The 13,199-nt window shown below is 30.2% G+C and overlaps 2 protein-coding genes across 5 annotated transcripts; both read left to right on the forward strand.

Moving 5' to 3' along the window:
• The first annotated feature begins 970 nt into the window (after positions 1–970).
• On the forward strand, positions 971–2,752 carry LOC111883094 (uncharacterized). 4 transcript variants are annotated; one of them, XM_023879464.3, is made up of 3 exons: positions 971–1,124; positions 1,282–1,407; positions 2,464–2,752. In XM_023879464.3, exons 1-3 carry the CDS (start codon positions 1,089–1,091, stop codon positions 2,641–2,643), a joined length of 342 nt encoding a protein of 113 aa, XP_023735232.1. In that variant the 5' UTR covers positions 971–1,088; the 3' UTR covers positions 2,644–2,752. The 4 variants fall into 4 exon arrangements, with proteins under 4 accessions (XP_023735232.1, XP_023735233.1, XP_023735235.1 ...); XM_023879465.2 differs by having other exon boundaries at positions 976–1,124; positions 1,288–1,407; XM_023879467.3 differs by having other exon boundaries at positions 1,014–1,124; positions 1,264–1,407.
• A 6,340-nt stretch (positions 2,753–9,092) lies between these two features.
• LOC111883044 (altered inheritance of mitochondria protein 32) lies at positions 9,093–12,549 on the forward strand. Its single transcript, XM_023879403.1, has 5 exons — positions 9,093–9,482; positions 9,580–9,665; positions 10,329–10,634; positions 10,765–10,848; positions 11,948–12,549. The coding sequence occupies exons 1-5, from the start codon at positions 9,219–9,221 to the stop codon at positions 12,249–12,251; spliced, it is 1,044 nt and encodes a 347-aa protein (XP_023735171.1). The 5' UTR covers positions 9,093–9,218; the 3' UTR covers positions 12,252–12,549.
• The last annotated feature ends 650 nt before the right edge of the window (positions 12,550–13,199 follow it).

Here is a 13,199-nt window from a genome sequence, read left to right on the forward strand (position 1 = left end):
AAGACAAGACCTAAGTCGAACCACACGACCTAAGCAACTAAGCAGCCGAGGCCGCTAATGGACATAAGAATCAACAACCACAAACACTTTATTAATGATTGTCACATATAGAATGCCGTGAAAAAACCTAAAAAATCAGTCTTAAGTACTGAATGTATATAAAAATAACAAGGACATATTTTACAACAAAAAATATATTAAGTTCTAAATGTACATAAAAACATTAAAAACTAAATGTGTACAAAGCGAAAAATATATTACCCTATTAAGTCATTTTTCTCGATTTATCTGGAATAGCCGGTCATAAGGACTGAATGTGTACAATTTAACAAGTTGAATGGATAAATATGGACAAAAAAGAATTCAATGACCAAATATATATAAATCAAAAAATATATTACTATCCATTGTTGTTAAAATCGCGATCTTGATCGTATGATCGTACAATCCTACAATCCTAGGTATGACAAACGATCCGGATCGTAAACAGATCGTATTTGGGGGTAAGATCGTAAGATCGTAAGTAGGATCATAAGATCGAGATCTGATCCGATCCTACCTTCTCTTGATTTTTTTTTTTTTTTTTTTTTTTTTTTTTTTTTTGCAAATGAATTTTTTTACTATTTTATGTCTTTTATCCTTTACAAATTTACTATTTATCATTTTGTGTTGGAACTTATGACTAATATTTTGTAGATTTTATAATTTTTGAACGAATAAGTGAATGTTTGAAATATTTTCATAATTAACTATTATAAATTAAAATTATATTTTATTTTTTGAGATCTTAGGATTTCGATCCTGATCTTGCAAACCTAAAAACAATCCTACGTAAAATCCCGATCTTGACAACTTGTTACTATATTTATATTTTACATGATATATTGCAACGTAACAGGTACTAATAGTTAACACCCGTGAGTTGTAATAGCCAAAATAAAATAAAAATAAATAAAAACAAAAAACGGCTGGGAATGGGATTTTCCATATAATAATTTTCTGGCTTGCCTATAGACTATAGTCCACATCTTCTTCTGGCCAAGAATTATAGACAAGGACCGAGGACTGTGGGTATCTGCTTCTTCCTGATGGCAATGACGACTCACTTAATCGCATTCCGGAAGGTTAGACCGCTTTAATTTTTTCTCGTTCACTCGTATTTTACAATTCGACTAGTTTCTCTTCGGTTTTGGGCAAAACTGTGTAAATTGGGTAGTTATTATGTAGCTGGCGGATGAAAGTTTTTTGGATCTCTAATCTCAGTCGAATGAAATGAAATAGCCGCAGATGATGCAACAGCAGATCGTGTGCAGGAAGAAGGAGAAAGGTCGAGATCAGAATTATCCCTATAAAGTCATCGAAGTTACTCCTCCTCCTAAAAGCCTTGGCGTTCGCTGCTTCCCTCCTGTAAGCATAAATCATCCTCAATTTCAATTTTACAATTCTACTATCTATTCATTTTGTCAGTACCTCCAAAATAAGGGAAAACTATTCGATCTTCCCATATCCAAAATCGATTTCCGGGAACATTTTTTTGTTATAATGGGAAATGTAGCTATCGATTTTGTGTCAAAAAATTACAGATTTTGAGTAGAAAAATAGGCATCCTAATTGTGGAAGTCAACTGTAGCTCTTGTTTTGTAAAAATGGAGTGCTATTTCGTTTAGTCAAATCACATTATGATATATAATCGGTTAGCTAAAGTTAGGGATGATTACTTAATTTCACAATTGTCTCCATTACAAGTTTTCTTTCAACCACTCTTTGCTTTTCCAAATCTGATTATTTAACCCTGAATACAAAAGATCAGAATCATAGTCATTCTTAACAAAACAGGCTGATTATAATCACTTAATGCTTAATTGTCTAATGTATGTGTAGAAGATATCCACCATTCTTCTTGTTAGTTATTTCTTAGTGTCATGGGTATTGAACTATGACTCTTTTTCGATTTGTTTTCCTGTGTGTCTACATTAACTAACAATAAACCAACAATAGAAGCATGAAAGTCAACTATTCTATGATTTCTCCAAAAGCCGGATGATTATTGAATTGTATAAGTATTGATACATTATAGATGATTACAAAAACAATTAGTAAAATAATGATACAATTTTTTGAATAAAGCAGTTAGATAGGTTGTATACTGTGGGATATCATTCAATCTTTCCTGTTTGACCTGTTATTAATAAAACATAACTGAGGGTATGTTTGGTATGATGGAATGGAATCACTCCACTGTCATGTTTGGTTTGGCTTGAAGGAATGGAATGAGTTATTGAAATATGTTTGTTTTGTATAATCTCTATAACTAAATAAAAAGTAAATTGATAGATAAAGAAAAATGTTATTTTTATAAAGGAATGCACTAAATTGCTAAATAAGAGGTGGCATTTTGGTTATTAATTATCACAAACAGGTAAAATGTAGAAGTTATTTCTGATTTTGTTTGTGTGATGACAGAACTTGCAATGTGGAGATGGTGTGACAATTGAAGGGCAAAATTACACAATCTCAGCAGTAACTCACAGGTATCAGCTTCGAAAAGGTAAATATGAACCTTTTGAGAAGAGGCTTGATGTTCTCTCCACTGGAAGATACATATTGAATTTATATCTTGAAAATTTATTAGAACAATCTTAAAGAAACAAATCAAGTAGATTAAAATGTAAATCCCACTTTTAGGTCAAATAAGAGAAATGTACAACTTTTACTACTCATCATGATGCTATTGTATTGTATTATTACTGCATGTTACTTATGTTCAATACTGGAAAAATATGCTAAAAACGAACTCGTCATCACACATAAATCATAATCTATCACTAATGACTTTTTTGTCCCTGTTTCTGTTTTAGTATAAACTAGGATTTCATCCGCTGTGAAGTAATGGACTTAAGAAGTAACAGAAAGTAAAAGGATCTCTTTCAGTAGCAATAGAAACTTAGGAGGACTTAAGTTGCCAAACCACAAAAGTCAGGGACAAAATTGAAACTTAGGAGGACTTAAGTTACCAAACCACAAAAATTAGGGACCAAATAGAAACTTGGCAGGACTTAACTTGTCAAACTACAAAATTCAGAGACTAAAGTTACTAAATAACAAAGTCCACCAAACTTGCTATTTAGTATAGATATAATGACCTCAGGTTGAAAGTGGATAATGGTATAAATGGATAACAAACTATATAAAATGTTTAAAAAATACCATCAAACTAAATAAATGTTGTCACAAGGTAACACATTTTCATTTTAGATATTTAAAACAACAGTGTAACATGGAATAGTAGGTTTTCTCGGTTACAACTTACAATAGTCTTTTAAAAACAAAAATAAAATAAAAGTTTGTTGTCTTCTAACAACATTTATAGTTCAATGATATTTTTCAATCGGTTTAGATATATTGTCACTCTTTTATGCCATTATCCATTGTATATCATGTGAATTTACCCTAAATTATTATAAATAAGTCGAATTGTGTTATAAGCAAACCTTCCGTAAGCAAGGACTATAATGCTCACGTCGGTTTTGTATAGGTTAATCAAACTTGAATAAATTTATTATTTGGAAAGAATCATCTTAAATGAGCATATATCATTTCCGTCATATAGATTTTCCGCTTTAATACTTTCCTTGACCATTTTTCTTTAGGATTATTCGAGTCCCTATATTCCTTCAAACTAGATTATGAAACGCGTTAACAGAGAATATAAATTAAATACATATCACATTAATAGGTGGCTTTGTTTTAGGTCGAATTTTAATAAAAAAAATGTTAGTTAGATTCATTTTTAGAATTTTTGAACCAAACTTATTAGATAAAAATATTTAATATTTATATTATAGCAATTTGGTTTTTTAATACACTAATTTTCAACATTAATGATCTATGTGATCTTTGTTTTATCACAACATAATGCGACTTATTGTTAAAATATGTTGTGTAGTAGCTTTATGAATTGACTTTATTCGGTGTACCAACCCTCATGGAGGCTCATACGGCTCTTTTCATATTGGTCATGTAAAACCAAAAGCAACAATAAATTGTTACATGTACCAGCAACATTAAATTCTGCAAAGAAATCCGATAAACATTACAAATAAAGTGAATTGTCAGAACCATAAACATCAAATTCAGACATTGTAATTTGGTCGATTTCAAAGTATTTTTTCCTTATAAAAATTAAAATATGATTTTTCAGGCTACACTCAATCACATATACATATCTTCCGATCAAATAAATTATTACAAAAAAAACATGTTATGAACAAAAATATAATATTAGTTTCATAATTTGCTAAATGTTAACATTAATAAATAATAATGAACTTTCACAAATCTTGCATTTTGGTCACTATATCCAACTAACAAATGAAAGTTGGTTTAGAGGATTGATTCAAGAAGTGCATCCATGACTTCTTTTAGCTGAATTTTGGGAAATGTTAAGACCTACTGAGATATGCGAGAATGGTCTGTGAGTCTACAGTTGGTTTCTGTAGGGCAATACAAATTCAAAATCATTAGCACATATCTTTCCTACCTGCTTCAATTATCAAATTTAGATCAAACTTGTCAAAATCAAATTATATAAAAAAAATAATAATAACCAGATATGACCTAACAATCAATCAACATATTTTTCATTGAAATAAATATCATAAATTTACAATTTACACATTATATATTACATTTTCATCTTTAATGATCACTAACACCTTTTACTGTCTTATTGTTGTGACACACATCTATATCGAAAATAAGAGAAAGAACTATAGAGAAGAATGTTGACAGAGTGATACTTCATTGAAAACGCAACAAAATTTTCTCTCTCTCTCTCTCTCTCTCATGCATGAGTTCAAATTAAAGAGACATACTCGATTTCTTTAAATTGCTAATAATGAAATACTAATCCATTTGTTCAATTTATTTTCACTCTTCCAACAATCTCGCTGAATCACCTCATTGGTAAACACTTTGGATCTTCATCGGAAATCCATGGTTGATCACTACAACTATCAACTTACATATAAATCTTAATACAATACACCTTTTATGGTGTTGTCTAAATAGTGTTCATGTATTAAATTGCACATTAACGTAACATCACATGAAAAACTTCATTACTCCTTCACAAGCTTCACTAAGACCCATCTTAAATCTTGATATGAATACTCCTGGTGCACCCTAATATACTTCCTTCTTTCATCCATGGTGGATATCAAGACAAACCACAAGAAAAACAATAAGTTTCATCCTATCCTCTCTTCTCTTTTCTCTCTTTCTCTCTCTCTCTCTCTCTCTCTCTCTCTCTCTCTCTCGCACGAGTTCAAATTAAAGAGACATACTCAATTTCTTTAAATGGCTAATAATGAAATACTAATCCATTTGTTCAATTTCGTTTCACTCTTCCAACAATCTCGCTGAATCACCTCATTGGTAAACACTTTGGATCTTCATCGGAAATCCATGGTTGAGCACTACAACTGTCAACTTACATATAAATCTTAATACAATACACCTTCTATGGTGTTATCTAAATAGTGTTCATGTATGAACTTGCACATTAACGTAACATTACATGAAAAACTTCATTAATCCTTCACAAGCTTCACTAAGACCCATCTTAAATCTTGATATGAATACTCATGGTGCACCCTAATATACTTCCTTCTTTCATCCATGGTGGATATCAAGACAAACCACAAGAAAAACAATAAGTTTCATCCCATCCTCTCTTCTCTTCTTGTTCTCTCTCTCTCTCTCTCGCTCTCTCTCTCTCTCTCTCTCTATATATATATATATATATATATATATATATATATATATATATATATATATATATATATATATATATATATATATATATATATGGTTAGGTTCATGTGAGACGGCCTAATTTTGTGAGACCGTGAGACACATTTTTTTATTTTTTTAGTTAATTCAAGTTCCGAAAATAATATTTAAAAAAAGAATTTTTGGATTTTTCCATTTATTTTGCATTTTAAAATTATTTTTTAGAATATGTACAGTGTAATATTCTATTAGAATATTTCACGTATTTTTCAAAAAAAAAATGGATTTTTTTTTTATTTTTTTTAATTTTTTTAGTTAATTCAAGTTCCGAAAATAATATTTAAAAAAAGAATTTTTAGATTTTTCCATTTCTTTTGCATTTTAAAATTATTTTTTAGAATATGCCAGTGTAATATTCTATTAGAATATTTCACGTATTTTTCAAAAAACGGGATTTTTTTATTTTTTTTTAGTTAATTCAAGTTCCGAAAATAATATTTAAAAAAAGATTTTTTGGATTTTTCTATTTATTTTGCATTTTAAAATTATTTTTAAATTTGGTCTCATGGTCTTACAAAATTAGAATGGTCTCAAATGAACCTGAATATATATATATATATATATATATATATATATATATATATATATATATATATATATATATATATATATATATATGTTTGCATTCTCTTTGTTTTTTTGGAAAGATATGGAGTAGGTACACAACGAAATTGATATATTAGTTTTATGTTGCTTACTTCTCACAAAAACATATGTATATGATGTGGGGATACTGACATAAATGGGTAACAAAATGTCTCAAACGTTTTAAAAACATCATTGAACTATAAAAATTATCAGAAGGCAACAATTTTTTAAAGACCATTGTAATCGAGAAAAACTACTATTCCATGTTACAATGGTATTTAAAAAATAAAAAAAAAAACAAAAAAAACAAAAGTTTGTTACATTATGATATTTATTTAGTTTGGTGGTACTCTTAAGACATTAAGACAATTTGGACAGTTTGTAACCCATTTATGTTATTATTCATTTTTTTTAATGTTTTCGTAGTTGTTACGTCCTTAATACTTTTTAAAAAATTTGGTAGTCTCTCAATGAACACATCTTATTTTTAGAAAATTGTGTTTCTGACTTTCTGAACTTATAAGATGGGTCGGATCAAAAGATATTACATTTTAAAAAATTAGACCCTTTTCCACCATTTTTATCCTTGTCCCACCCACCCACAAAAAATTAAGGTTACTTTCTGAACTTATAAGATGGGTCGGATCAAAAGATATTACATTTTAAAAAACTAGACCCTTTTCCACCATTTTTATCCTTGTCCCACCCATCCACAAAAAATTAAGGTTATATATATATATATATATATATATATATATATATATATATATATATATATATATATATATATATATATATATTAGGGTTGAAGAATTTTATCACTCATTCATATTTTGTATATTATTTGGTCTACCGTAAAACAAAATCCTAGTTATGCCACTACCTATTTATCCATGAAGTACTCAACTAAGTTTCAAATTCTTATATGTTGGTCACATTTTGTTTAGGATTAAACTAATAAACCATATTTTAAAAAATCTCAAAGTAAAAAAAAAAGATTTTTGCTACTTCAAAAGGGAAACTAATAAACCATATTTGTCCAACTACAAAATTGATGTATTTTTCGATCATCTAATGCAAATTGAAGAGCTCAAAAATTGTTTTAATAAAGTAACACCGACATTATTTACTTATATGCATTTTACGGGAATGATGTATTCAAAATGGCTAAATTTTATCCTAACGAGTTCTTTGAGCACAGATTTGGAGCATTTAAAGCAAATCTTCAAAATTATATTGTGGATGTATATATGTATAGATACAAGATTTAATAGTTTGAAGGAAATGAAAACTACGCAAAGTGATGGTTGAAATTAAGAAAGCATACTATATATCTAATGATATATCTTCTATTAAAATTAATACTAATTTTCTCCATTCCAAAATCCAAAATGAAAGGTCTATTTTTAGCAATGATGTTGATAAATAACGTTTTGCATGATAAACTAGTGATCAATTTATGAATGAGCGTTACATATCGAGAAAAATATGTTAGGTAATATTATCAACAATATACACTTATAAATTGTGTGTGAATTATGCTCTTACTGAGCCACACCTACGGATTTGTGTGAAAATTGAAACAAACTTTAACCATCTATTTTAGGATTTTGCAATAGCAATTAGGCGTCAATAATTCTCATTTTAATATGAAACATGTCATGATAATTATTTAATAGTTTTGAGTATAACAGGTTTAGTTGTATGAAAAGTCTAAAGGGGTGTCCATGTCGTTATAGTTTAATGCTTGCACGTTTTGATATCTTTTCAATGATTTGTTGGTGTGTGTTTGGTCAAATTAAAATATCTAAAGGCGAATTCATTTATGGACAATTAGTGTTTAATATAATATTACATTCTAATGACCAAGAAGAAGAATTTGTTGGGAGTAAGGTATATTCACGAATTTATTAAAGTAGTTAACAATTAATTCATTATTTTTTTTGGAAACGAAAAATGATATATAAAGAAATTAATTCATTAATTTATAATCAGAACCAGAGAAATGTTAATGCGCATACGGCATAACTTTATATTCTTTATAACTAAATTAAAAATAATACAAAACAAACAAAATTAGTACCGATCCAACAAAACATCAGAGATAGTAAAATATGTAAAACCAGATAACATTTAACTACTTACTTTTATAATTTAACTAGTTACTTGGGTATAAGATATATGCCAAAATTACAGGTTTCACATGCATCATTGGCTTATTCTAAAGAGATGGTTTATAAAATATCACATTCTTCGATAATAATAATATCATAATATATGTTGTATTGTATAATTTCTTCTCCCTCATCCTCATCATCAACTATAAATACAAGATTTTGCTGTTGCTTGCGAGCTATTATCGAACTAAGTTCTGAAGTTGATTGGACGCAAAGTAAATTTGTGAGGAATAAATGAACCTGTCTGGAAACTTAATTATTGGGATTTTGCAGTTTCTTTAAGTCAAAATATATGCTGTTTAGACTTTTAAATATCAAATAAAAGTGGTTTTGTCGAACTATAGTCAAATAGTTATTTTAGTGAATATCTTATTAGTCATTGTGGCCAAAAGGACAAAAAAACGAGATGTTAATTGTTGCCTTTTTCCAAACAACCCAAAGGCCAAAACCTCTACCTACGACACGTGAAATTGTAAATGATAAAAAGCCTTTTTTGAAAACCAAAATCCATTAACATCTCAGCCGTTCCCTTGCCCTCCAAGTTTATCCAACTCCCTCTCTATACCTCCTCCTCCGTTCGCCGTCGATACCTATTCCGGCATGGCCGCCGCTTTAGAGAACGGTACCGTTGATATTTCTACTGAAGCTGTGGTGGTCGATGATGACGTCAAGTTCGGATTCCAAAGGCAGGAGATGTACACCGAGAATCTCTCCGGATCAGTCCATCCTTACGAACGTCACGTTTTCCTTTGCTACAAGACTCGCGAAGACTGGCCTGCTCGTGTTGAATCCTCCGACTCGGATCTGCTCCCTAAGCGACTTGCTGGAGCTATCAAGGAGCGCAAGAACGATATCGCTGTTAAGGTTATTGTCGCTCACTTGTGTTAATTATTCTAATGAGGTATTTGAAGGTTTTGAGTGTTGACGAGTTTTTTTTCTATTCACGATCTGACTATTGTAGACTCTGATGACGATATTCGAGGGCGGTGCTGCTACTGGTTTGTCAGATGGAGATGTTTTGATTTTTCCTGATATGATCAAGTACAGGTATTGTGAAGTTCGCTAGGGTTTTAAATTCATCAGCTATTTGTTGTGTGTGTGCTATGTAGATTCGTTTTTTTTCCTCAGATTTCTTTTATGGCTCTCCACGAATCTACGATCTGTTGCTTTTGTCAATTTGAAAACAAAACAATAGTCGACGCCATGTGCAACATAGCGGAAATTTTTCTTTTATAGTTTTGATAGAGTTGATACTTAATATAGCATATTATTCGGTCTTGAGCTTCAAATTTGACCATGCTTATATTCCGCATCATACCTAAACTCCATTTCTTTTGCTAATATAAACAAGTGAAATTGGATTTGAAGTATAAAAACACTGAAGTTCAGTAGCCTCTGCCCTGATTAGAACTTTGTGTAAAGAGTAATGTTGATTAAAAAGGCAAAATCTATGCTAGCAAGATGATTCCTTGAATGATAATGTTAGAGGAAAGCTTCGAGAATTTGCAAAGCAATCATATATATCAACAAATTTGGAGGCCTTTGAAATGATGAAATCACACTTTCGATTTTAAACAATCTTAATTGAGGAATGAAAACATGAGAACTTTTCTTCAAAGATGATCTTATTTAGGGTATCCATTATCCAAATCTTCACATAATAGAACACATCGATATGTAGTTTACTTACTAATGCATTTGTGACTGAAGGGGTTTGGAAGAATCAAACGTTGATAGTTTTGTGGAGGAAGTGATTGTGAATGGAAAACCATGGGCTTCAGGAACACCGGAGGTAGTGACAGGTTCATACGTATTTGTGTGTGCTCATAGCAGTCGAGATAAAAGATGTGGTGTTTGTGGGCCAGCTTTAATTGAAAAGTTCAATGAAGAGATTGAAGTTAGGGCATTGAAGGATCAGGTGTTTGTGAGTGCTTGCTCACATGTTGGAGGACATAAGTATGCAGGGAACTTGATAATATATAGTTCAGTTGAAGATGGAAAAGTGTCTGGACATTGGTAAGACAATCCATAACAATTTAATTATTTTTATTTTTCTATTTGAAGCAGAGTCTATAACATTTACTTGCCAAAGAATGTATTAATTCATTCTTCTTATGAATACTTTCTTGTGTTTCTGTTGTATAAGGTATGGTTATGTTACCCCAAATGATGTGGCTGAATTGCTTGACCAACATATCAAGAAGGGTGAGATCATTGAAAGGATTTGGAGGTACGCTTTTCCCCTCTTATGTATTTAGCTTAATTGGTTTTTATTTCCCAATTCAAAAGGGAAATTAGTATTGTTAGAAGTTTGTGCATAATGTTATAATGGATATGATCCTATGACCTAAATGAAACTACTGATTAATCCTTAAAAACCATTCATATTTCATCATCAGATATTGATTTCTAGTTGATTATGTTATTAGAAAATAGAAATGAATTGATAGAAAACATTCAAATATCCATAATCATAGGTGAAGTTATAAAGGACCTTAACAATTATAAACACACAATAATGGAATAAAATTTTGGCTACTAAAGATTAGATAATTATTTACAACAGAAAAAACAAACAAATCTCTCATGGAATTGATGATTTTTATGCTTTTGCTGCTAAACGGCCAAAACACCCAAGGTCTGCATGGCCCGAATCGTCTACTGCTACATTTCTTCTCTGGCTTTCACGGTCAAGTTGATTGATTTTAAGTTCCTTCAATTTTGACTTTCTGCTCTTGACCTTCATTGACCAGCTTTGACTCTCCTTCAATTTTGACTTTCTTCTCTTGACCTTTATTGACCAGATTTGACTTTCCTTCATTCTTTTTAACCCTCTTTTATTTTGATCTACGGATCCTTCTTTTGACATTTGACTCAACTTGACTTCCCTGAATTGACTGATTTGCCCCTGACCTGCAAAAATACGGTCCAAAAAACACAAATACGGCCTGCCAATGCCTTTTAACCATTTTTTTTATCTCATAACTAACTAGCTTTTAAAATATAATTACAAAAACTATCATAAATATAATAATGGCACATTTTAATAAACAATTTAGGAGGTTGTAAAAAGTTGATCAGCTTTTAAACAGTTCAACCCATTTTGTTCTTAATTAATGTGGTAAAGTTCTTGGATTTTGTCTCATTTAACTCACTAGCAAATAAAATATAAAGCTAAATACAAGACATATCAATCTGCTTTCCAAAAAAATTAATTATTACATCATTGTACTTTCAAATTATCAAAAGTAAATTCCCCTAATAAGAAATATTCTAAAACTAGAATGCTACAAATATATATTCTGAACATGTAATTGATTCCACTGCAGGGGTGAAATGGGTGTTCCTCCAGTTGAGAAAGCTGACAAGGCAGTTGAAAAGTCACTACCAAATGGAAATGATTCAAAGGTGAATGGGAAAGATGATGAGAAGGAAAACACTGGAGGCTGTTGTCAAGGTGCTAATGGGTTCTCATGCTGCAGAGATGAAAGCTCAGGGCCAAAAAAGTCAACTTTTAATGTTAATTTTTTTACAAAAAAATGGGAGCAGCATGAGATGTTTACAGCTGCTGCTGTAGTTGGAGCGGTTGCAACTGTTGCTGTGGCTTATAGCCTTTATAAAAGGTCACGTTGAGGTTAGAAACTTAGAATTAAGTATCTTAATCAACATACACAAAAAAAAAGAGTTAAAAAGTCTACGTGGTTTATTACATACAGAAACCTAATATTTGGTTTTGGTATTATATTACTTTACATTACAATATATACCCTGTTTGTAAGGGTGGGAACTACTACTAGCATCTGTGTGGTATTTTGATGATCCTGTTTTGCTAGTTTTGTTTTCAACCTCTTGATGATACCAAGCTACACAAGTTGTATGACTATGAATGAATAAATGGTATACGGATATTAAAGAGGGGTTTCCGAGATGATATTTTTGGCTATAGTTCATTATATATATATATATATATATATATATATATATATATATATATATATATATATATATATATATATATATATATATATATATATATATATATATATATATATATATATATATATTATGTGTAGGTACTAGCAAGTAGCAATAGCTTTTTATTTCGAATTAAATGAGTAAAAGAACAAAATAGTATTAAATTGTTAAAATCACTATATGCGTGGATCCTGTAAATTTACAAGCAAATCGAAAAAACTTTCATGATAATTTTTCGACTTCACCATAAAAGAGCTTTCTAAAGAACTTATAAAAATACACACCTACTAAATCATATTCCTAAACTAATTTTTTTTGTCCACCATGAACCATCAACTCTTTAGGAAAGAGACCTTTTTCAACACATTGATACGGTGAGGCCAAACATAATCTTAAATATCTTAAAGCATGGAAATTTAAAACTAAATCGGAGAAATCTCTAACAATCATCCAGTCTTGGCTTGTCTCTTTTGCCCAACACCCTACTTCTACAAAATTAAGAAAAGAAAGAAGCAAAATTAGGACATTATTAAGCCGATTTCAAAAAGATGGAACAGTCTATTGAAGAACTTACATGTGGACTGTGGTGCGCCTTTGGCGGTGGTT

The sequence above is a fragment of the Lactuca sativa genome, chromosome 4 (genome assembly GCF_002870075.4).
Source record: "Lactuca sativa cultivar Salinas chromosome 4, Lsat_Salinas_v11, whole genome shotgun sequence".
In the NCBI taxonomy this organism is placed as follows: domain Eukaryota; kingdom Viridiplantae; phylum Streptophyta; class Magnoliopsida; order Asterales; family Asteraceae; genus Lactuca; species Lactuca sativa.